This window comes from Tinamus guttatus, unplaced genomic scaffold, assembly GCF_059628265.1.
Source record: "Tinamus guttatus ecotype Peru unplaced genomic scaffold, ASM5962826v1 Tinamus_guttatus_pri_ptg000247l, whole genome shotgun sequence".
NCBI lineage: Eukaryota > Metazoa > Chordata > Aves > Tinamiformes > Tinamidae > Tinamus > Tinamus guttatus.
Genome location: NW_028288781.1, coordinates 3623658 through 3649110, shown reverse-complemented (window position 1 = coordinate 3649110; position 25453 = coordinate 3623658). Strand labels below are relative to the sequence as shown.

General features: G+C 42.2%; 1 protein-coding gene across 4 annotated transcripts in view; it reads right to left on the bottom strand.

Moving 5' to 3' along the window:
* Positions 1-22705, bottom strand: part of GAB1 (GRB2 associated binding protein 1) — an 87157-nt gene extending 64452 nt beyond the window's left edge. For 2 of the 4 annotated variants that reach the window (XM_088526564.1, XM_088526561.1), the window contains exon 1: positions 22580-22703. In XM_088526564.1, the coding sequence (XP_088382690.1) occupies positions 22580-22651 (72 nt within the window). In that variant the 5' untranslated portion in view covers positions 22652-22703. Of the gene's footprint in view, positions 1-22579 lie in introns of all 4 variants that reach the window. The other 2 variants (XM_088526563.1, XM_088526562.1) reach the window with 2 other exon arrangements.
* Between the last annotated feature and the right edge of the window lie 2748 nt (positions 22706-25453).

Here is a 25453-nt window from a genome sequence, read left to right as displayed (position 1 = left end):
AGCTTTCTACTGCAACCTCCCCCATCACCCCGGGACACGGGTTTAGCACCAAAAACCTCTGCTTCTATCAAACACTGCAATCTACCAGGAAATGCCACTGAAACTCCCCAAGGGAAGAGCTCCAGCCCAGCTGACAGTAACTCTCCATCTGAGTGACATATTAAAAAGCAATCAAGCTGATTACATTATGCACAAAAACACGGTTAAGCAGCGCAGTTTTGCTGCGATGTTAAAACAGCATTTGATCTTCCTCAAAAGAAATCAGATTTAATTGTCAAGATATAGGCAAGGGGAAGGAAAAAAACCATCAATGTAAAACAGTTTTTCTGCAAGCATTTCTGGATTATGAGGTTTCTCCACACTAAGCAAAAGTTTTATGGAAACAAAAGGTGAAATCAGTGACCTTGGCCTGGGCAGACAGGGGAGGCTGCAGAGTCTTTGTCCTTTGGGGGCTTTGCTTTGCGCACTTTCTCCAGCTGTGAGTTAGCCCCATCACACTCTTCTCACCAGGCATGGGTTCACTTCAAACCAGCCCATAAAGCAGCCCATTCAGCACCTACTGAAGACGACAGCGAGCCAGCACGCTGCCAGGAGCTGCTCAGTAAAGCAACAAGCCTTACAGCAGAAGACCTTACAGCGCTTACTTAACCAGCCTTACATTGGACTGTTTTGATCTCAAATGGGAATAACTCCTGTTATTTTTAACTGGAGACTTTCCACTTCAAATTTCCTCCAAGTCCTAGATCCTTAACTAAGAGAGACAATATGCGTTTAAGTGAAAACAGCTGCAGAGAGACAAAAACATGTTCCAGAACTGCTGACAGCTCTGTACACCTTTACATGAGCAATTTTAACTTTGTACGGCTTTCTCCCCTGCCCCTCACCCAAGTCCTAGAGAAACTTGGGCAGTAACATTGTGAAAGGTAAATTTATGCCTGGATTCTGTGTGGATGGAGACTAATTCTGAGTATAAAAGATTTCGTTGGACCACTGCTCAGAGTACGTAAAAGATTACATATAGCATTATTGGTTAACATTTAGCTAAGCCTATACTGGAATTTCATGAGCTCCCCAAACTGTATTTCTGTGACTGCAGAACTGCAGCCTAGGAGCCCAGTTCCAGGATCCCAGATGGCTCACACGAGTACATTACACAGTGGATCATTTGCATTGCATTCCCCCTAAAGAGCACGCATCGGCCCACAGTCTACTTTTAGACCTGCCACATGCTGATCCTTCTTACAGACAGTGACGCCACAAACAAACTCCCAAGACTAAGAAACTCTTTCCCAAGTATCACATTTTGTTCCAAAATGCAGAACTCCATGGACGGCCAAGAAGATTGAATGGCAATGAGAAGGAAAAACTGAGGCAAGACTTCTCTCCTAACATATTGCTGTCGATCTGTGGGTCCTGTATTACAGTCTTGCATTGCATCTGCAGAATAAAAAGTAATTTCCCAAGGAAAAGATGATGCCTCATGAAGTGCTCTGCAGAGAGCACAGCAGTGTCTGTCTCCTTTCCTCCACAGAGGCACGGAGACTAGCAGAGGAGTGGCTAGGCCAGCCGGCATGCCGACAGCAACGGTTTCACATTTCAGCATTGCAAAAAACGCAAACAAAATAAAACAACAAAAAAAGGAAATTCTGCCACCATGCATCAGATCTGAGCAGGAATATTCACTAATTGGGGCTTGAGTCAAGTAACACTTTCAGCAGACACAGAGTTCTAAGCTATTTTTTGACTTATTCTGCTAAAATCCCTTGCTTTTTATATCACAATCCAACTAATGAAATTCCTTCCAAAACCCCACCCTTCCCTCCACGCCAGAAGTTTGCAAATTTGAAATTCTAGCCCCATCCTGGATTAACAATTCATTGCTTTGTCACCAAGTTGTATTTCGCAACCAGCCTTTAATGTAGCTGTAGCAAGAATGTCTATAAAATCTTAAGCTGCCAAAACCTGTTCTGATGCTGCAGCTTCATTCACTCACACTCCGATTCAAGATCCCAGAAGAGCCTGAAGGCAGAGATACAGGAAAGGGCAACTCTGCCAGCCATATACCTGCCAGGAGCCCAGGCACTTTTTGCCTACTGCTGCAGCCATCCATCAACGAAGCTGAAAAATTCACAAGTCTGAAGTGGAATCAATAAGGTTATTTGTCTCACTTCATTCTCCCCTCTTGATTAAAGAAAAAGGAACCATCGCTTGCAATTATTAATCAGAGAACGGACTGACCACATGCCACCTCGAAACTTGGATGGCATCACTGCACAAGACACTGATGGGAAATAAAGAAATCACCCAGATTCTTTTCAGATTTATGTTCATAAATACTCCAAAAACTTTATTCCTACAGTCAGTTTTGACTGTGATTGTCAATAGCAAAATGAATTTGTTCCTTATGTGAAGTCAAAGCTGTACACAGTCTGAAGTCTAAAGACTAGTTAAGAACATTCCTTTCTAGGATTTTTTACATGAGAATATGAGATTTAAAGATGAAAAGTTTAGCCAGCTCCTGGAAACAAAACTCTTAGGAAACAACATGACAAAGGAAATGTATTTATAGGTCTGCAAAAGGGGAAAGAAATCACTGGAACAGCTGCATAGCTCTTGTGCAGCAGACAAAAAAAAAATGAAAAAGGAAGAAAGACACAAACGTAGGGAAGAAAGTTTTTTAAAAATGATCCAGAAATTGGCAACTTTTTCCTGTATCAAATTACTGTGCAAGTATTTTCTACTTTATAACTAGTACTTTTTTTCCTACCTGATCCAGTTTTCCTAAGTGCCTTTCCCAGTTTTCATAATTAAACCCATTAAATAAATAATTATACGGCTATGACGCATGTTGCTATGGCAAGGATTGCGATAGCAAAGATTCAAGCTTTTATGACTTCACTACAAGGTCACCTAGAAGACTGAACAAGAAAAATGCGTGGCTAAAAAGGTTACTTCCATTAACACCCACTGCAAGGAAAGACACTGAGATGATGTGCATTTCCGTACACTCCGGAGTGCTCTGAAGCACCAACATTTCGTTTTTCCCTCCAACCTCTGCAACAAGTCACAAAAAGGGAACACAACTATCCCATCTTTCTGGTTTTGTCTGAAAGGTTTGTTAGGACAATCCCTAGATCAGTCAGTGCAAGAGGCCCCCAGGGCCACATACATTTATTTGCCCACTAACCTAGTCAAACGCTCTTTTGCCTTTCAAAGTATCCCTAAAATACTACAAGACTGTGATCTTTAAAGAGCGTGCATTCATCGCGGAGTGCCTTTAAAGTGGTGCTGCAGAGAGATAAAGAGGTAGAGCTTCCTTCCCATAGGAATGGGGGCATCCTTCCCAGCACGGTTCCCAAGCGCCAGCACTTGCCCTACCAGCTCCTCTGCAAGGAAGGGCCCCGCAGAGGCCTTAACCGCAGAGGCAGGAGGAAGAGCTGCTGCCACTAGTCCTACAGTGGGTCAAGGCGAGGAAGAGGAGCCTGTCCCCACTTTGCAACCTTGTCTCCACGAAACTCCCGAAAGGATTTGAAGACCCACTGCACATTTACTGATGGGCCATAACTTATGAGAAGGCTGGGACCAACACACCTGCCCCCAGCCAGGCAGCAGCTCTGCAAGGTGCAGAACGTCAGTACAACCCTGCACTCAGCGGTTCCGATGACACCCGGTGCTCCGGCGCATCCATAGCAAAAAGTCTAACCGAGAACAAGCAAAATTCCCCAAACCAGTTACTATTTTTACTAGTAAATCTTGCTCTAAATATATCTGCGTGGGGGTGGAGGAAGAAAAGCAAAAATGAGGGAGGTGTCAACCAAAATCTTCTAATTGTTTACTTAAAGTCAAATCAACTGCTTTGATGCTGCTCCACGGTGAAGTCTACAATTTAGCGTATAGGACAAGGCAAAGAGACTTTCACATTACAGGAGAGGTGGGAGATTGGAAATTAGAGATGAAGAAAGCACACACTGGTACTGAACTCTCAAAACAAGTTATTCCAGTTTAACATTTTTCTTCCTTGAACTGACGTAGCATAAATAAGAACCAATGAACTAATGAAATGCAAAACTTATCCCGAAGCATGAAAGTATTATAATTATGCTGTGCTCTGCTAATTTTAGAAGACTAAGAAGAATGACTATACTATAATAAATCAAATGTAAATACACAATGCCATCCAATCACCCAAAGAGTGCTCAACCCACCCAGCTGAATTCCTCTCTGCTTTTTCTTAGTTGAAGGCAGCAAGAACAGCAAGGAATTCCTCTAGTAGCTCCAATTTGCCTGATTAGCTTCTCTCAGGAGCAGAACAGACTTATTTAACAAAATCACCATCTCTTGTGTTCCAGGACACCGACTCCTCTACTGTGGCTTTCTGCAGGGAAGGGGCTGGCATGTTTCATGTGGGCACTCAGTGCACATGCTAGGCTGAAGACTGCACTTTCTTACAAGACACAAAACAGTTAAAACCTTGGGAAAAGGATAATGAAAAACTACAGAAAAGCTGCAACAAAACGACCATCTTCCTTTGAGGCTGCTATTTCCAGGCAAAAATCACTAAGGGTCACTGCTTCTCCCATTACAAAAAACACTGTTTTGCCCAAGTTTCTTTCAGTAATACAGTTCAAGGAGGTCAGAAAACAACATTTAAGAATTCAGCTGTAACACAGTTTTACATGAGAATACACTTATTTTCTCTGCTTTAGATTACCCTAAGTTACTTCAGACACAGTGAAACCATGACACATACATGAGGAAGACAATCAAATCACAACCTTCCTCCTACAGAAATCCCCAGGATTTTGAAGGTGCATTTCCTTGCAGTCTTTTTGGAAGAGGGTGGGACAGAAAAAATAACGTTTAACTTTTTTTTTTTTCCAATACTATGTTTTTAGTCTTGTCAAGAATTTCTAATAGTTTCATATTAAAATGTTGCATTTTACTTATATTTTACTGACAGAAGTAAAATATTTTATCAGTTAAAAACAGCTTAAGGAACAGGAAAAATCCTTAAATGAATGGGCTGTAATTCAACATTTAATTTCATCTAGATTTATCAGTACTCCTGATAGAACTTTTCATTTAGAAAAATTTGAAAAACTTTGGGTTCTCACAGAAATGCAGACATTGCAGGCTGACATTAGAAAGGATCAACAGAAAGGAAACGTATTCCAGGCACAAAACAGAAAAGATCCTTACAACAGACCAGATATTATAGCCAAATCAGTTACCAGTATTTGGGCCAATATTTTTCATGAACTTGCTGAACGTGACTCAGAAAAGCACATTTTTAATTTATCCGAAAATACTTCACAGAATCCTTATCAACTTTCAATAGCTCTAGATACCTAGTTTACTTGAAAAGCTCTTTACTAAATTCCACTTTATTTTAACTAAGCTTAGCCCAGGGGGAAAAGAAAATATTGTGATAATCTTCCCAATATTATGGAAACAATATGGAAATGTAGCAATATGGAAAATGTTACACTGAATCACTATTAAGATCACTTTAAATTAGATCTTTTCTTGGTCATAGTGACTGAAATATATGAAGTACTAAAAACATTCCTATTCTTAACTTCAAAAGCCCACCAAAAAAAAAAAAAAAAAAAAAAAAAAAAAAACACAAGACAGCAGTGTGCTTGTTAAGTCAGCTAAAAAACTCGGTTGTTTGAAAGTTTTGATCAATACAAACATTTTCCAATTCATTTCCAAACAAGCCTGAAATGTAGCACATGGACTTCAAAGCTCAGATCCCCATCCTTACCGCCTCTCTGATGTCTTTAATAGGTCCTGGTAGTCATGGCATGTTTGGAGTATGTGTACGATTTCCCATAATTGGGAAAAAAAAAAATCACCATTATGAGGAGTGTCTCAGGAGCCTATAGATTTCATATGCCATTAATGTGTCATACCACAAGGGCATATTTTGTTAATGCTATGTAAGATATTACAGTACATTCACTTAGCACTGCAGACTGGAACCACACTCACCTAACAAGACAGACAAGTTTGGCTTATACAATACGTAAACAAGCCTCAGAGCAAACATGCAGTAGAACAAGTTGAAACATTGGTTACATTAGTTAAACCTCATTACACCTGAGTAGCCTCTTCATTTCCAGTTATTCCCATTAAGTATACTGTAGGTTTGCAGGATCAGAAAAATAACAAGTCATCACCTTCTGTTCCCTGTTCCTGGAATGTCTTGCACAGAAAGGTGAAGAGGAAGAAACACAGGAGTACACAAACATTGCTGGATCATTTTCAAGCTACTTGAACATCTACACGCAGACAGCTCTATTTCCCCCCCCACCCCAAGTTCCCTCTGTGCCATGGCACAGATCACACCTACATGCCGATTAGTTTTAACTCCATCAGCAGCCTTTGGTACCATGAAGTATACTGTCACACAGAACCCCGATGAAGTAGCCCACATAACCTTCCTCTTTCATAGCAGTGGATTTGGGTCAAATTATGGAACAAGTGAACAGAGATTCTCTTTTTTGCAGATGCATTAGTTCTATTATATCACATTTCTTTCACAAAGCATTTTTGAGAATGCAGCCGCACTGGCAGTCATATGCCCTATGCAAGACAACTTGCAGCTCCACATGAGATCTGTGTGACACTAGCCAGGAGAACAGGTCCCCATGGAGGGGCAGTCCAGAGAAGTGCTGAAGAAAGTGCTCAAAGAAGATGCAGAGCTTCTGCTTAGCCTCTTCAGGTGAGGGGATGCAGGATTAGGGGATTCTGCTGGCTTCAGATCTTTATTTGGATTAATGAGATCATCAATTAAGAGAAAGTCTGACTTCACAGATTTAAAAAAAAAAATGCATTTTTTCCAAGAGTCAGCTGTCATATTGTTGTTTGCTTTTATATCTCAATGGAATTCAAGTCATGCACACTATTTGGGGCTTTACTGAAGGATGACCACAAAGAAACTTTAGAGTTGATACAGAAGGCAGCAGCTTATCTTGGCAGAGGTCCTAACGGAGCACCGATAATTACCATGCTCTCCCATTCGGGTTCTGTCAATTGTTTCTGCACGCAAATTTGAGCCATTTTGGATTTCCAGATCTCTATATAGTCAAAGCCCTAGTTACAAAGGAACTTCTCATTCTACTCAGGCAACACTAACAAAAAAAAAAAGCCATTTTTAAAGCCCCCTACGTGCTTTCCAAGCAGAGACAGACGAGACCATCTCTCAGTAGAATCTCTCCTGAGAGCATAACCCACAGTTTCATCCCTGCGTAAGGGATGCAAGCTAAAACAGATGGAGGAAATGGTTATTTGAACTATTTTGCTCTGGGTGTATTTATAAAAGATTTTGCCAAACACATTTACTGTCATTATTAAACACAATAAACGGCAATAGGCCTACCAGAATAACAAGCACCTTGAATGCAAACAAGTTTCTTGTCCAGCAGTAAGCCCTACCTTCTACAGTTAGAAGCATTTCACCCCAAAACCTAAAGTGACCAAAGGGTAACCACCGCATGTACTAGCCCTTTGTACATGCAATATGAGGAAAGCAGTAATAAAGAACAAAAAAGGGGGAAATAAAGTTTTAATCAGTTCAGAGTTTAATCAGTCTGCTTCAAATTCAGGTGGTACAGAGGGAAGATGATATAGCTCTGTTGCAGCAGATAAACTGACACAAAATTCTTGAAGTATTACAGCGCAGTGACAAAAGCTTTGAATACAACCATCCAATAATCTGAAATTCATGAATTTGGGAGGAATAAAATCAATGTTGCATTCAATAACTACAATGTGGTTAGCAAGAGTGAAAAGAGATCACTACAACTCTGCTCTACCTGGGAAAAGCCTACATGTCTACCGAACATCAAATTTGGACAACAGCATCTACTTATTCCTCAAAAGTATTATGTCAGGAAACTTACTGGGTATGAAGATTGGAGTGTATTTCAAAGTAATAGAAAAGGAAGACAGAAAAGACATCTCCCAAGGCAGGGGAAATATATATATACACACACACACACATATACAAAATGCCCTTTGACAGTGAAATATAAGCGATAGCAGTGTATAGAAAATAATTTATAGGAAAAGAGGCAGCATTTAGAAGCAGAGACACTAAAGATAGTGCCACCAATATAAAGCTTAAGTAACCCGAGCACAGGAAGTCATCTGTGGACAGGGCAAGGGCCAGAAAGAGCAAAGAGGAAGAAATACATGAATTAAAACAGCAGTTGTGGGTCCCCAAGAGAAAGTGAGGGAAAAAAAAAAAAAAAAAAAAAGTCACCACACAAACGCACACCTCTAAAGCATTAAAGCAGACCAGAGTAGCATGGGATAGTGTCACAGGGCCACACATAAAATTTAAAGCTGGAAACTTGAATTGTTTCTAAAGTCAATAAAGATAGAAGGTAAAAACATAAAGAAAGAAGGAAATATTGACAAAAGAATTGGCTTGGAAAAGATCAGAGACATCTGTAACGGTCATGAGGAAAGAGTGGAATGGGCAGAAGCCCAGGCCTCCTGAACATGGAGATCTACTAGTAGCTAGTTTTCTGGGAAGGCTCTTGGGTCCAAATTCTATTCCCTCCTCCCTGTTGCAGATGTGCAGATCTTCTGCACACATTACAAGGCCAGTTTATTTATACAAGCTCTTCCCTAAAGGATACAGGGATGGCTGAAGATTTACCAGCTAGGAAGGCAAAGACATACCTGCTGTTGACACTAATTTATAAGTTGCTTAATTGTTTTAATTACTGTATACTTACCAAGAAGCTATGGCTAAAGTCGCAAGATATATGCTGCGCTCCATAATGTTTAGAACATTTACTTATTCAGATATTTGCTTATTTATTCAGATAAATTTTACCCTACTTGATGGATATTCAGCATGATTTTCTCAAGCAAATTCAGTAACTACTTACTTCTTCAAATGAAGATCTGTAACAGAGACAACTCTCATTTTGCCTTTGTACATGACAATAATGCCTAATCAAGCTAGGCTTCAAGGATCTGTCTCTGTTTATCACATAGCATGATTACCTAAAACAGTTTTCTGGATGATGTTTAAACCTTAAAGGTTGGTTGGTTCTGCTTAAACTTCAGAATTCCTTTGGGGAAGCATGTGAATCGAGCCTTGTAGCTAAAAGGCAATCCTGGAACGACATCTTCATCTGGGGACTCTTTTTCACAGAGAAATAAGTCGTTTCAATGCCACTGAGATATAAACAGGGTTCAGAGGAACTATCTGTAATAGCCTCAGTGAACTTTGTTCCATTCAGTCAGCTCTACCTACACATCCAGTAGCATCGGGATCCATTCAGAAAAGCAATTAATCACTGTGGGATGCTGCACTTCTTCGTGGAAAGCCAAAAGTAACACATTAAGTCAACAACTATTTCAAAATAGTTTAATTCTCTAAGGAGATGATTGCTTTCCCCAAGTGATGCAGACATGTGTCTGCTGTTGTCGGAGCCAATTCAGAGACTTGTTATTCTCTCCTCAGTCGATTTCCAAATCCAACAACCCCTTCAGTAAGTTGCGGAGACCGTGACGTGACATCACATTTAGCGAGTTTATTGCACAATTATGGTGCCTATGCCCCTGGATTTTATTTTGTGGGAAAGTACATTTCTTTGGGGTCTGAGCTGCATTCCTGGTTTATGCCCACTCTGAGTTACAAGTTTTGGTATAAAGCTTAGCATGATTTTTTCACAACAGTATAAAGGTATTTTATGGCAAGTTAAGGCTGTGTAGTTCAATTGCCTAGAGAAATATTTGCATTTGAAATTGAGACCTGCTGGAATTTAACAAGTTACTCATAGAAACACTGCTTAACTATTTGCTAAATCACATGACCCCCTACTGCATTTTACTTGAGCTCTGTTTTAGTCTCCGTAGAAAGGAAACAAAAAACAAAACAAAACCCATATCATTTGAGATGGCAAGACTCATCTCTTCAGAAGAAAGATCATAACACAATCACTGAAACTCAATACAAAATTATAATTTAATAACTTCAAATTCAAATGGAAGCATATTTACATATCGTGATATTTATTGACTAAAACTGATAAATTATTAGCATAAAACACTGCAACATTAAGTTAAAGTAGGAGATTGACCTAATTATAATGGAACTCAGTTTTTCAATGTTATCTTCATTCCAACCCTAAATATTTTATATTACCAACTTAAATTGAAAGACAGTAATAAACACGTCCTGCAAAGCAGTAATTACAGAATCCACTCATTACATTTTTGCTTTTGATTCACCAAAGCTTACACCATACAGTGTACAAAGGACACAAAATATCTACTATATTATTCAATATGGCATTTTTTGGAATCCATACTATTTAGTTTCAAGGTCTCCAAAATGTACACAACAAAAGGATAAAATGAGCATGGGCCAAAACATTTTCACATAATTGCTTGTATATTTAGTTTCCACATGTTGTGGGGTTATTAAAAAACAGGTTGCCATCATTTTCCACTAGTACTATAAACATAGCACTGTCTTCTATCACACCTCATCTCTTCCCAATTTCCTACCCTTTTTCATTACCCAAACTGTACCCCCAAGCAAATGAATTTCATACTACAACACAGAAAACTCAATCCAACCCCAACCATATCCTCCCCTTTACTCATGGGAGAAGGGCAAATAGTCCAAGGAAAAGGCCTGTGCATATGTTACTAGCAGGAGAAACTGAAATACGAAGTATTCCTATGGCATGTCACAGTACAAGGCTTCTGCTGCGACTGTCCTCTGCAACTGGTTTAGGATAGAGTAACATTCTATTGTTTTGCTTTATTGGCACCAACGACCAATTTTAAGTTATTCACATGAAGAACATGCTTCCCTTGCAATATGAAAAGCCATTAAAAGTCAATGTAAGCTTTAAACGTTGAAAAGAAGGCTACTTCCCTTTTACAAGAAAGCATAATTAAGAGGTCAGTATAACACTGATGTTTTTCTTACTTCATGTAGTCTGCCTTCAAGATATGTGACTTATTCCCAGCTTCCTCCCATCTTACTAGCAGGAATTGGGCAGTGAAATGAGGACACATGGGACAGGAAAGCAAAAACTCCTAATATTAGACCTGACAGCATTTGTCATAAGTGATGGATTAAATCACAGACACCATGTATCTCAGCAAGGTATGGAAGGCAACAGGGAAAAGGGAACAGCAACAGTAGGAAGGCTTGAGGCAACTTTCCCTTGTTGCTGCTGTTATTAGCTTAGCACAGTGCTTATACACAGCTTTTCTTATCTGCTACCATTCGCCTGCTTGTCTTGATCTTCTGAGCTGATGTGTCCTTTCAGACGATGAAAAATAGAAAGAATTCAGTTGGCAGTAGAAATAAGCAGAAAGCAGCTCACCTAACCTGTACACAAGTAAATTAACTTCCCAAGTACTTTCTCAGAGTGACTTCCCCGCTCCTCCCCTGCCAAAAATAAAATAAATAACTTTTGGGGAGGTGCCAGGAATAAAACGCTTGTTTACTGTGGGCAGGAAGAGCTACCTATGATTCAGACATTAGGAAGTGACAGGAAAGACTGAATTATGCAATTTAAAAATAGGAAAATAAACATAAAATAGCCACGATGAGAAGGAAGAAGAGAAGAGGAGACGAGAGCCACGAGCTTTGGATCTCCTCTCTCACTTGTGCAGAGCTGAAGATCTGAGCAGGCCCCACAGGGTTTCATCACCTTTCACCCCTTCTCCTAGGGCTGGCCAGGGACTTTCCTCTCTAGCACTGAGTAAGAAACATCTGCTAAATTCAGCCCCCCAGCTGGAAAGGGCAGATTACGGTCTTTTTAATTCCATTTGGCTCCAGCAGACAGAGTTCTCAGAGAGGAGCGCTCCATCCTGCCCCCTTTCACGCAGCAGTCTCCAGAAGGCACTGGGAAACCAGCCCTTCCATCCCTCTGAGGCGTCCCATGGCGAGTGCTGAGCAGCAGAGGTGAAACCTGGTTTCACACTGCTGCCACGGGGCATTTTGAAGCCACCAGGGCTTCAGTCCATCTGGAAGGGCGTCTGTGCCACCCCCTGCCAGGGCAGGCAGTGACAACCAGGAGGCAATCTGGGTGAAGAAAAAGCTCCACAGTAGCTGGCACTCAAATTCCCAGCAGTTCAGCAACAGCAAATGGGAAAAAGGTGGAAAAGGAGCTGCCTTTCCTTCCAGGTAGCAGAAGGGGGTAGAAGCACGCTTGGTCAGATATCAGGCACACAGAAGCAACACAGAGAAGCAGAGCACTGGGAAGGGGCCACAGCACCAGCGCTGCCAGCAACTCTGCACCTCCCCTCCAACGACTCTGCTCTTGGCTCTCAGCAGCACCTGCAGAGCAAAAACTTAGTGCTAATTGCACACAGTATCACTGCAATTTCAAAATATGCCCTTTCCAAAGTTAAGAAGACACACTAGAAGATTTGAGTTACACAGCCAGTTATGGCTGCACCAAAAACGACGATCATGGCTATCTAATGGTGATAGTATCTCATTTATATAATTGGTAAAGACTTCTCTGCTATACATTCCTACAATCTGTTTTTTGATCCTGAAGCAGCAGAGACTCACAGATGATCAGAGCCATCAGGGCAAGGAAAGAGTGTGAAAACACAATTAAATTAGCATTAAAGCATACATCTTAGCAGAAAAACTCTATCTTGTAACTTGTCCTGGGCCAAAAATGTTACCTTGGGATAAAACCAGGGTGAAGTTTCCCAATTTTCACTAATGAGTCACCTGAAAACTGCTCCTCACTTTTATAGATCCCTCCTCCCACCTAGTTTCTTTCCTTCCCCAAAACTCCAGAAAGGAGAAAATAATTTTATCTTCGAATAACATATTTATATCGACTCAGGAGACAGGCATTACTGTCTGCTGACAAATCTTTATTAAAGGATAGCTCAGTTATTTTTCACAGCCCTGACAAGCTTATGCAATTTAACTTCATTTGTGCACACAGGTGTGTGAGATAGATCATAACCAGGAACGTGACATTACCTCAGCTTTGAGCTTTAAGGGCATTTTTTTTTCCACACAGAGTAACAAACAAGTCATTAGGCTGCAAAACTTATCTACAAAGCATGATGCAAACTGTTTCAGCAATAACTGAGCTGAAAGAGTACACAGGAAGGCACTAGTGAGAGCAAGGATTGGGAAGATAGACTTATTGTTCCAAGAAAGTTATTTTTCATATTTATTTTACAGGAAAAAAATAACTGTAAAAGCCAAGTTTTTCTAACACCACCATAAGAACATGACTTAATGTAATGTATAATTGAAAGGAAAAAAACATTTCTTGATCCACAAGAGTTTGTGGATCTATAACAAGTGAAATATTCAGCAGTGATAAAGTTTTATCAGTTTTTTGCTTAAAACTCAGATCAAGTTCATACAGTTCACTACTTTCTAGGGAAGCAAATGGCCAGACTGGATTGCGCTCTTAATCTACCTCTCATACCTGCAACACACAAGCAAAATCAGAGAAAAAAAAAAAAAAAACAGGTGAATTAGGAGAAACTAGCTAAAGGAATTAACACATTTAAAATCTCCTTTTGTCATACCCCAAGTGTCTAAGCGTTCATTACTACAGCTGTGAGATTCTTTCTGTCCAAGACCTCTGGAATCTCCTACATTCCTAACTTGGACATCACTTGGCAGAGCGCTCCCCTAATCTCTTCCGGGAAAAGCAAACCTCTTAACTTTAAACTTCAATGCACAATACGCCCCTCGTGCTGCCAGCCCTCCCCTCCTTTTTAACCTGTGCAAGGACAAACTACCAATTCACATCCTCAAGACTCCAAAAGGCTTTTATGGCAGCCTCTCCTTTTTTCTCTTCATAACAAAAACATAGTAACTGTCTTTATATTATCACAGTGTAAGTAACAGACATTTTCCCTATTGTCTGTCTTAATATGATTCTTCACCTCCGCACTAGTATTTCCTGGAAAGAGGGAGATCTGCAGTCAGTATTTCACCCCACTTCCAAGGGTCCCCAAAAGTTTATATGATTTTTTGGATCATAACTGTGTACCAGCTTCTGTATATGGACTTTGGACTAAGTCAAGAACAACTGCTACTGCCCGAGCGCTGTAGGACTACCTGCTCCAAAAAGCAATCCTCAAAAGGCAGTAATCCCCCCCTTCCTGCCCCCCTCTCACAGCATGCTTCTCAGCTACACCTCATCCCAATTCAAGATGTACATGGAGACAAGTGTCAGAAAACAGTAGCAGAAACATACATTCAGTGTGAAGGGGAACATTTCTCTGGGTAGTTTCTTCAGACAAAAGGAAGATGACAAACCAAAACACTCTTTTCCCAATTACTTTTTAAATTCAAAGCGTGCAACATCCCCCTTCAAAATCTTAAAGCTAAAAAATCTAGTTTTAACTTGGCATCATGTACATTTTTTACCTCTTACCTTACTCTTGCAAGCCCTGTGTCATTCTTGTGCACTGCTCGTGTCAAAGGTCTATTCGAAGGCAGGAGTATTAACTGTGTTGGAAGAACTTTCTGTACAGCTTTCCCAAACCTAATCCCATGAACTTCTCCTGCCAGCAGCAGACACCTATGGCAGCTTTATTTTGTTTTTAAACCCCAACCCCCAGAAAACGTACAAAAATAGACAGACTACAGTTTGTTTTCCCACTGCCTGTTTTCCCTTTCTCCTTTTATTTTCAGGCAAAGATGAGGAGAGGTGGAACGTGCTCGGCCATCGCATTCCTCACGGGGTGGAGGCAGGCTTACCCGGGGGAAGACACATCTGCCATCACCCTGCCCCAAGGCTGCCTGCGCTTGCAGGAGGGTGGGGAGGTGGATCGAGTTTGTCACAGCACAGCTACATTGCCACGGAGAGCTTATCTGGCGCTGTCTTCTCTTGTAAAACGGCCGGGCAGTCAACGCGCGAGCAGCTATAGCTCGCTGGAAAGCTCTAGGGCTCAAGACGCGTAACAAGACGTGGTCGCTTTTCAGCTGCTAGGCAAGGTCATCCCTACGCCCCGCTGCCATCACCACCACGGCTACCCGCAGCTCAACACGCCATGCCACCGAGGAACACGGCAGCAAGAGAACTAACCTGAGCTGGCCACTCTATGGTAGAGGATGCAAAAATTTCCTGCCTTTTAAAAACAGATCCAACAAAGCTCAAGGCTTTCCAGAAATTCCAAGAGAAGAACAAGCACAGCTGTTGACCAAGTACCACTTCTTAAAGTGTTCTACCAACAAATTTCTCTTCAACATACAGACTAGCAATATCTTTTCATTTAATTCAGCTGTTGGAACTCAGCTGTCCGGGAGCAACAGACTGGCACATGTTAGTGTCTCTATGTTAGTCTCTACCTCTCCTGGCAGATGCATCACCTCTTTCTCAAGACGTACTTTTTACACAGAATTATGCCATTACACACAGACACCATGCCAAATAACATGACAGACATAACACCTGACTTGTTACGTGTTGTTATCCCACCAGTTCCCAGGCAGCTAACTATCATTGCCATTTGCCTGTGGAAAGGACAAAAAATATGCCACAGGGATAGTCCTCAAGAAAAGCAAATCCTCTCTGATTTTGACCCCAAACACATAGTTACAGTACATAAAATACCACTAAATATATCCCTTGATCTATAAGGTTTCAGTTAAAGAAAAACAATCCAGTATCATCCTGGATACTAACAAGATGGTCATACACTACACAATGTAAAAATATTTTACAACTAAAAGCAATCTGGCATGTTCCAAAAAGCCTCAAGAGTTCATAATAAGAAAATTTTCCTCAAGAGCTACCAGCAACAAACCCAAGCATGAAAACAGACTACCTAATCTTACATTGAAAGCCAGTTTAAAAAAGAAAGCACAAAAATACAGTTAGCACATGGCAGAGAACAATATTGACAAAACTAATACTATTTGTACAAATATGAACACTTTTACTTAAGTAAGCAAGCCAGAAAAATCACCTAGAAGGAACTGAGAGAAATGCAATAGCCTAATGCAGAACTAACATAGCAGGAATTAGGAATACATGAGCAACACTTTGTACCTGATCTAGAGATGCCAGAAACTCTCTTCCCACCCTAAGAAAAAGAAAATGGTTTAGAAAAATTTGCTTACAGATATGGGGAACTGAATTCACATTAATGTCAAAAAAGTTACTTTGAACTAATAATATTCACCTGCACACAACACATAACCTGCCTTAACAAGGTTATTCCTTTCTGTCTGATCTTTCTGCCTGCCTTGCTAAAGCCATTTGCATGGCATAAGGCCTGTCCCTCATAATGAAATACTGCAATCAAATTGCAACAGATTAAATTGCTTATATTGACAATAAAATGATTAGTCATTGGTGCAGGGAAAATTAAGGTCACTTTTAAAGACATCTCCAGTCTGTCACTACAACACTAAAGCAGCAGTCATGGAATAAAAAAAATAAATAAATAAAAATATACATATATTTGGTTTATGTTCATTTGCTTTAAAGTTAAAAGCAAATTTGCATGTCATTTGCACTCTCCTTGATTTAAGAAACTATTTCATCTCATATACACCCTTGAAAACTATTTTTAGACCAGAAGGAGGTGACAACAAAACTCAAGTGCAAGAGATACCCAAACCAGAGCCAACATACAATGAAATTACTTTCATCTTTTTAGATAACTACATTTCGAATTACTGATTCTCCTTTCACTTTTATAAAGGCTTTTGCCAAAGCCATCAACCAAAAGGAATGACAAATAGAACATGTTCTAAGGTCTATGCACAGAGAGGCTGCATTTGATTCTAATCATCTGACCCAGAAGTCATGCCAAAAAAGACTTTAAGCATACTAGCAAAATAGGAGGAGAGAGAAAAGAAAGTGTCCAAGCAATCATTCCAAGATGAAAAAAAAAAAAAAAAAAAAAAAAGGAAGGATACTGGAATCCGTTTTCCATCTGTCACTTTCATCTTTATAAATAAAATTAAAAAAAAAAAAAAAAAACACGAAACACACAAGATTATATACCATCTGAAAGAATGTTAACCAAAAATAACAGCACTGCTCTACAGGTGTTTGGAAGCAGGGAAGTACTCCCACGAGGCTTCCAAAATTGTGCTCTTTTTGACAGTAAAAGCATGTATATTTTTTAAAGTTAAACTGTCCTGTAAAAACATTCCTTTTCTCAATATACGCAATTCACATTTATTTTGCACAGCTGCCTTCCTCGCCTTTTGGCTTACAGATGACTAAAAGACAGGCAAAACGAGATCATCTGCATGTAATTGGAAGTTAAATTCATGATGTTTTATGATCTCCTCTGATGGCATTATATATATATATATATATACACACACACATAGCTCACACTAGATGTTCAACACTGCAGCACTTTGGGCATATGTGAAGGAGCAGATGCTACACAGCATCCCCAAAAGCTGGAGACATCCATTCACCTTTCCACTTCCTCCCCCTGTTCCTGTTAAGTTCTTCATTAAATTGTAATCAGCTGTACCAAATCTCAGCACATCTACCAAAGCATGTGTTCAGTCAGAAGCAGACTGAAAGAATATCCATAACCTGATGTGCACCCAACTGAGAATGGCAATGTCATTGAAAAGGCAGGAATTGACTCAGCTCTCAGCTATTTTAACTTCAGAAAAAGAATTACTATTTAAGAACAGTTAACAAAACTCTTAACCTCAAAAAATGCATTTATGAATATCTTGATAATTTCATAAGTCCAACAGTTCATCTTCACTTAAAGAGGAACAGGACCATTTCTGCTACTTAACTCTCTAACTAGTTATTGGAACAGAAGTGTTTAAAGAGTTTGAGTACTAGACTTATCACCCCAGCTCAGAAACATTTACATTAAACAATGCACATCAGTATGTGATATCACATAAGATGCAGAATAACTAGCGGAAGAGACTCCTCTTGCTTAGTATGCACACACTAGACATATTAGTTCTGTACACAGACTCTCCAGCCTTTCCCTTGGGAGCCCTTTGGGCAGAGAAGATTCAGAGCGTGCACGGCAGCTCAGCTGCTGCTGGCGCCGTGGCTCTTGCAGCACAGCAGCCAGCGCAGGCTGCAAATGCCCACAGGGCAAAGGTGATAAATACCTGCACACTAGCTTCTGTGTTGCTAGGATGAGGCAGAGTGCCCAGAGAGCAAGCTTGCAACGTGGAGGTACCCCCAAAGCCACACCTGACTACTTGCTTCTGCAGCGCAAGGCTCCTGCACAAGCATGGTCTGATTCCTGCAAGCTCCTCAGCACAACCATGTCCAGAATATTAAGATGCCTCATACTAGCATGAGATTAGGCTCACCTATCTTGAATTAACTTGACCACTCCACAGGGACAGCACTAAATGATGCCAAACAAACCTATCTTGTTTTTTTTGTGTAAATCAGCTGGCTTTTTAATTTGCTTACAATGTCGATGGAAGATCACAAAGATCACAGGTTCTAACCAACAGATGCCTACCTTAAAGGAGATTTTTGTCAGGTACTTCAGCTTTTACCAGTTTACAGCTATTCTGCTGAGTAAAATATTTCTTAACACCATATTGGCACATTAAAGTATTACTCAAGACAGAATAGAAGCTACGTGATTAGTGCCAAAGATCAACTGCCAAACAGATCCATAGTAAAATATTTTATTTCTACTACTTTTGCATCTGTACTGCCTTAGACTATAGTTCAAATAAACCAAAACTCAGTAATCAGTTTAAGAATCTGCCATGTTTTAGTCACTACCTCATCCCAGTTGTCTAAACCAGATAGCCTCAGAATAATTGTTGTTGAACACTACAGTTTCTCTGAATTGCATCAGTGTGCCCTGGTGTTCTGTAGAAAAGAGAGAGAGAGAAAAAAAGACTGTTTCATTTTTAAACTCTTCATTTTTAAATAACTATATGTATGATCAATTAAAAAAAATCCTTCTGATATTGCACTATTTTAAGAGAGAAGGATGAAAACCTGCTTTCAAAACTGTCTTGGAAGTCTCTAAGCACAGGGAACACAACCAGATATGCAAAAAAGTCTGGAACTAACCCACCCATAAACATGGTGGCTCCTCCTTCAATCTCAGCTGCTTTGATTTTTTTTTTAGATGAAGTTTTAGCTTTCACAAAATAGAGCTTATTTCAGTAAGAACATGAAGATGTATCACATTCTCACTCAAGAACATAAGCCACTGCAATACAAAGCTCAGTCTCAGTTACACCACACTTGCTTTAAAATTACCCAAACACCAAATGTTACTCTCTGCATTAGTAGAATTTCTGTGAATCAACTGTATAAGCCAAGTATCAAGACTAAAATCCTCGTTTTAAGCATATTCATTAGTCATACTTAATCCTAGCCACAATGCAAATGAAAATGTAGCAATTGTAAGAGATGTTTCAAAAATCTCTCCCATTCACTCAACATTTTCACCCTTGCTTCACCAAGGAGACAGCTGTATTTAAGTATCCGGTTCTCTAGACTGGGCCACCACATTGAAAATCAGCTATTTCTGCTGGCACAGAAAAACTGCAATATAGTAGAGAATTATGAAACCAAGTTTTACTATTCATTTTTAAAAGGACTGATGGAGGAAGAGGTTTTCCATCTACATCTTTAAAAATGAGAGAACTAGAGCAGAAAAAACACAAGTTAGTGGCAGCAGGTTAAAGCAGAAAGCATATGCAAAACTGATGGCAACAGAGCAAGCGAGAACAGGAGATGGTACCAAGGGTAACAGAAGCTGCAAAACCGAGCAGTGCCCCATCCCTGTGCAAAAGCCAGTTCTCTCACAACACTCACCTGAGACCTGTGCAGGATCTAGGCCCAGTTTCCTTTCCCTCCTCCCATCCTAAATCCACATCCCCATCTCTGACCCACACCTGACACCAAAGGTTACTTGAAACTATTTTTTCCCTCAGAGATTTGTTGCGGGAAACAATCAGCCCATTCCAGCTAACAAATCAGTCACCATACTGGTTTCCCCCAGCTCCAGGGAACCAGCAACAGGTGACAATCGTTAGTTTTAAGTTACTTCCAAACCAAAAATGCATGAACAAGATATGAAAATAGGACTGCTTTTAAGGTAGGAAAAGAAATACATGGTGCTAAGGCATACATCCAAGCAAATCTGATTTTTCCACCTCCAGGACAGCTCTCTTTTTTTTAGGCTCCAAATGGCTACGAGCTAGCTTTAATACGGTGTCCAACTGCTTCAAAAAAGATTAAAGTTCCTGTGAAACATATGTCTATGCACTAGCTTCAAAGTGTTCCTTTTCACCCTTCCTAAGAACTGAAACCATATTTAACTGCAATTTCAAACTTTTTATCTCCCTTCCCAGATGGTAACCTGGATTTGCCCCAACACTTGCATGCAAAAACTAATAGGGCGTGAAGTTACAATTTTCCATATATATATACACATACCTACACATATATATATGTGTATATATATATGTGTATATATATACACATACCTACACATATATATATATATATGTGTGAAAAGTATGTGTCGCAGAACAGCAGCTTTCTACTGAAAACCTCTTTCCTGTCTTTTCTTCTGGTGCAGCCTCCTGAAATATCACCAGTATAAAACATAGCTTTAGAAAACACAGCTCGCCTGTGCCTCATCAAAGATAAAATTAGAGGGAGCAGAAGCCAAGATTTCAATCACTGTGCATGCAATGCAAATTCACTGTCTTGTCTATGTTAACTTTTTGCTTGGACAAAGCCCACAAGCATGATGCCCAGGTCACTTTTATGTCTTGGAAGCGGACATGAACCTCCAGCCTACAACTCCAGAAGTACAGACAAGCAGGAGGAATCTCGTTTTAAGTCCTCCCTTGGCCAGCCCCTTTCTTCCTCACAGGAGAGTACAAGCAGATAACAGTTTAAACTTATAACCTTGTGGACTACAGTGCACATAGAAGCAGTACTAACTGAGTCATCCTAGAACTAATATAAGCGTGCCATACCATCACTTTGATACTCCACATCCTCAAAAAGCGCTCTGTTTCAAGCAAACAGAGAAATTGCTTCTTCGGGCCTGGGAACTCCTTAACCAACACCACAGTTAGAGATTTCCTCTTGAGGGTTGGAATGTTATCCTAAAGCAGAAGTGAGTACATGGGGGGGGAAAAAAAGCTAGTGTATTTAGAGACTGATTTATGGTATCAATTTAGGACACCAAGCTCCTGTTTCTAATATCTTCCATCAACAGCAAGCATAACTGCTTGTAATTTAAAGACTGCACAGAAAATTAATTCAAACGTTAAAAAAAACTTAAACACTTTCTACTTTCACAATTTCACCACTGAAGAGGTATCCTAGGACTGTACACCCCGTGTGTATACAAGTACACGCAGCAGATCAGCCAAAAATACAGTCCCTGCCTGATGTAGCAGAGAAGCACAGCCCTAGCCCATGAGGACATTCTCCTTGCAAGTCTGATCCTGCACTCTCAGCATGAAAAGCATTTTTGCCACTGGGAACAGGGGAGTGGGCTACTTCCCCCATCCTCCTTTTTTGAAGGAGGACAAAAGCAGAAGAGCCACATTTGGCCAATTCCTCGGCATTCAAAAATCCACGGGTGACAACCAGTTCATTCAGTCCAAGTTCACTCTTCGCAAAGTGACTGGCAATCACCAAAACATGAAAATTACAGTCACGGCAAGAGCTGCGCTCTGCAGATTCATCTGTGAAGTTTAACTACTTTTTTAAAAGCTGGTAATGGCAAGGCCTGTTTCTATTTAAATACTTGCTAAACAAAGATTAAAAAGACAGCAAAAAAGAGGCCCCAACATTTTGTACGAGCTACACGAATAGCATGAAGCCACTCGGTGCCAGTGGGAAAGGGCCTAGGCACAGGGCTCCTGGCATCACCCGAGCCTCCTACGTGACTTGACAGCGCCTGGGCCGCGCACAAGGGCACTGCTGTTCCGCTCCTGAAATCTGCCCTCTCAGGAGGGCAGCTCCGCTTGCCCGCAGCCCAAATTTCAGCTCTGCTACGGCCTCGTGAAAACACGGATTTCTGAGCAACAAGAAGCTGCTATAAAACAAATAAATAAAATAAAAGGAAAAATTCTCGAAACTCTTCCCTCCTCCCGGTTGATCCCGGGTGCTCCGGCCGGCTGGCAGCGACTTTCCGCCCGCCACCGCACGGAGTGGGGGGAGGCCGCCCGGGCTCGGCACCCGCACGGCGAGTGTTTACATTTAAAATGCATATATCTCCAAGCCCGGATCCAAAGGGAAGAGGGGAAAAAACTCCGCCCCCCATCGCTCCCAACTCCCTCAGAAAAAGGCGATAAAAATGAAGGTAGAAACATCTGACCGCTCGGCGTCCTTTTTTTTTTTTTTTTTTTTCTTCTTTCCCCTCAAAAAATAAAAATAAAAGGAAAATAAAGCAAACACAGAGGGAAGCAAACAAACAAAACAGCCACCCAAGCCAGTCCCGCGGGAGGCGGCCGGGGCGGGGGCGCCCCGCGTTGTCAGCGCCCGGCGCTGCCGGGACGGGACGGGACGGGGCGGGAGGAAAGGCGCCCGCGAACACGGGCGGGAAGGGACGCGGGGCGCGCGTGAGAAAGGGCACTCACGTAGCGTTTCAACTTCTTCTCCGGCGGCGACTTTCGGAGCCAGCCCGAGCAGACCACCTCGCCGCCGCTCATGGCTGCGCCGCCGGGGCACTCGTCTCGTTGTCCTCCCTCCTCTTCGTCGTGCTGCTCCTCCGCGCCAGTGCCGAGCCGCGGCGGTAACACCGCGCCCGCTCCGGCCTCCCGGGGCTGCGGGGCGAGGGCAGGGAGCGAGGCGGGTGGCGGCGAGGGAGGCAGGGAAGGGGCGGGCGAGGAGCAGCGCGTGTGTCTTGTCTCTCACGCACAAACAAACAGCCGGAGCAGAGGCCGAGCGCAAGAACGAGCGTAGCCGAAAGGGGAGGCTGCCCCCTTCCTCCCTCCTCCTCCTCCCCGCCGCCCTTCACGCCAGCAGCGGCAGAGTCGACGAGGAGCGGCGGCCGCCGCCCCGCCGCCAACTTCGGCTCCGGCGTCCCGGGGCAGGATCCAGCCGCCGCCCCGCGCTGCTGGCGCCGCCTCCACGACCCTCCCGACGACGGGGCGAGAGCGGGGGGGCTTTCCCTCCTCTCGCCCGAGGCTCAGGGGGCAGCGGCGGGGTCGGTATCCAAAGCCTCTCCCCCCGCCTCCCTGCCCACTTTTCCTTCACAGCGGCGGCGCCTCCCCGCCCCGCCGGGAGGGAGGGCGGGCGGCCCCGCGCGTCCCGAGCGAGCTGAGGAGCCGCGGCGGCTCCTGCTGAAACTCCGCCAGAGCCTTTTCAAACAACAAGGGCCAGGAGGGGGGAAGGGAGGCAGGGAAGGGGACGGCGCTTCCGACGGGGATCCTGGGAGCTGTAGTCCGCGGCCGGGAGCGGCTCCCGGCGGGACGGGGACTGCGGCGGCGCGGCCGTTGGGGAGCCGTTAGGGGGCCGTTGGGGAGCCGTTAGGGGGCCGTTGGGGGTGCGCGCGCGGGTCCTTCGTTGGCGGCGGCGAGGAAAGAGAAAGGCTTTTATTTTTTCCCCTCCTTTTCCTTCTCCGTCCCCAGCAGCAGACTTCTCCGGCCATGTGGGGTGAGGGGTGTGGGCTAGGGGCGACCGCTGCGGGAGCTGAGCAGGGCGCGGACGGTGTCCTCGTCTCTGCAGGACGGGTCTGTGAAGCAACGGCGTTTTAAATAACAAAAGTTGAAAGGATGACTGAGACGTTGCTGTTAATTCTTTGAAATTGCTCGTTAGAGAGAAAGAAAAAAAACTGTATAAAAGGGCATTAAAATTAACTCGGCGAAAGTCAGCTCCTTTTAGGCAGCCTGAAACTGCTCTGGAAAGAAAAAAATAAAAAGGTTAAACTTGGAAAAGTTGAATGCTAAATTCATGTCTTCCCAGAGCGGATCTGGGGCGGTCATGTTGCTGCTGGTAGGAAGGCGTGAGGCTCCCCTGCGTCCCGGGGAGGCAGCCCGAGCGCCCGGCCTGCTGGTGGCAACGCCGCGGGCGGGAAGGCGCCTCCAGAGGGCGAGTCGGAGCAGCGCGGCGAGCGCCGGGCGCGCAAGGGGCTCCCGCAGCGGTCAGCGCCTTGCGCGGCCTCTCGGGTCTCAACTCCGACAGAAAGCAGCTCTAAATTCTGCCTTTTTTTTTTTTTTTTTTTTTTCTTTTCAAATGACTTCTCTGCAGGGTTTTGGCAATGGGACATGTTGTTCGGTTAACAGTGGTGCGCGTCTGCTCTTCCGCTGCGGAGAAAGAGTCCCCCTAGTGAGCCCTGGTTGAAAGCAGTGCCGTAGTCGCTGTGCTTCGTCTTGGTGCTTCACCTAAAATGTTACAAAACCGCGTGTGTGGCCTTTTAACGGGCTCGCTTGCCGAGGTAGCGGGACGATGAAAGGTTAAAGCCTGGAGCCGTTGAAACCAGTGCATCGATTTCACTATAACTCTTTACACACGGTTACTTTTACAATTGCTTTAAGTTTTATGACAGGTAAAGCACTATAAAATGTTGAAAGAAGAATCAGAAAGATTTTGCCAGAAACATTCAAAAAATCAATGAATTTTGTGCTTTATCAATGTTAAAAAAGTACACAAATTCTAGCATCCAAACTATCCTCTTATATTTTGAGAAATCATCATTGCATCTATATTAGTGGGGCTGTTGGAAAGAGTAAATCAGTAGGTGATACAGTTAATAAGCATAAACTCGTAGGTGATAGATTCATACAATTAATAAGCAATAGTGCTTTAATATTTTGACATTATGTTCATATTTAAAAATATGCTGGAACCTGTGCTGGCCCAGAGTCCAGCATTAGTTTCTCCTGTAACTACAATAACAATTTTCTTGAAAACAGCTATCTAGAGATGCACTTTGTGTGTAGGTTTCATGCCTGCCGTGTATTGCTAAATCCTAGGGTTTGGGAAAAGGAATGGATGTCAAGAATCCTGCTAAATAATGAAAATGTAATAAAAACCTCCTTTTAGAACATTTAAAACGTTATTCTAATGTACAATAACAGGTTCAAATACTGCCTTAAAATGCTTCATTGCACTGTTGAATTTGAGAAAACATAATACAGTGAAAAAATACTTCAAAATTACTTTTCAGATACATAGTCTTTTTTTTTTAAGATGATGTCTAAGGAACTGCTTCGTTGCTGATCATGGTGGTGCATTTCTCTTTCTACTCTCAAATCATTATTTGAACTATCCAGTCAGTGTTCCATTCTACCCATTCAGTTTACAATTTCACTAGCACTTTAAACAGTAATCCTAAGAAAGAGATGTAGATGTTTTTAGCTGTATTTTTCTTTTAAAGTAAGTTACCAGATAGCAAAACCAGGAATGTTAATACAGTGCGTTTCCTTGCATAACCAATGTTCCCTAGCTCATAATTGAGGCATCTTGTATTAGCGCAAACCAAAGCAATTAAGAACACTAGTGAAACACAT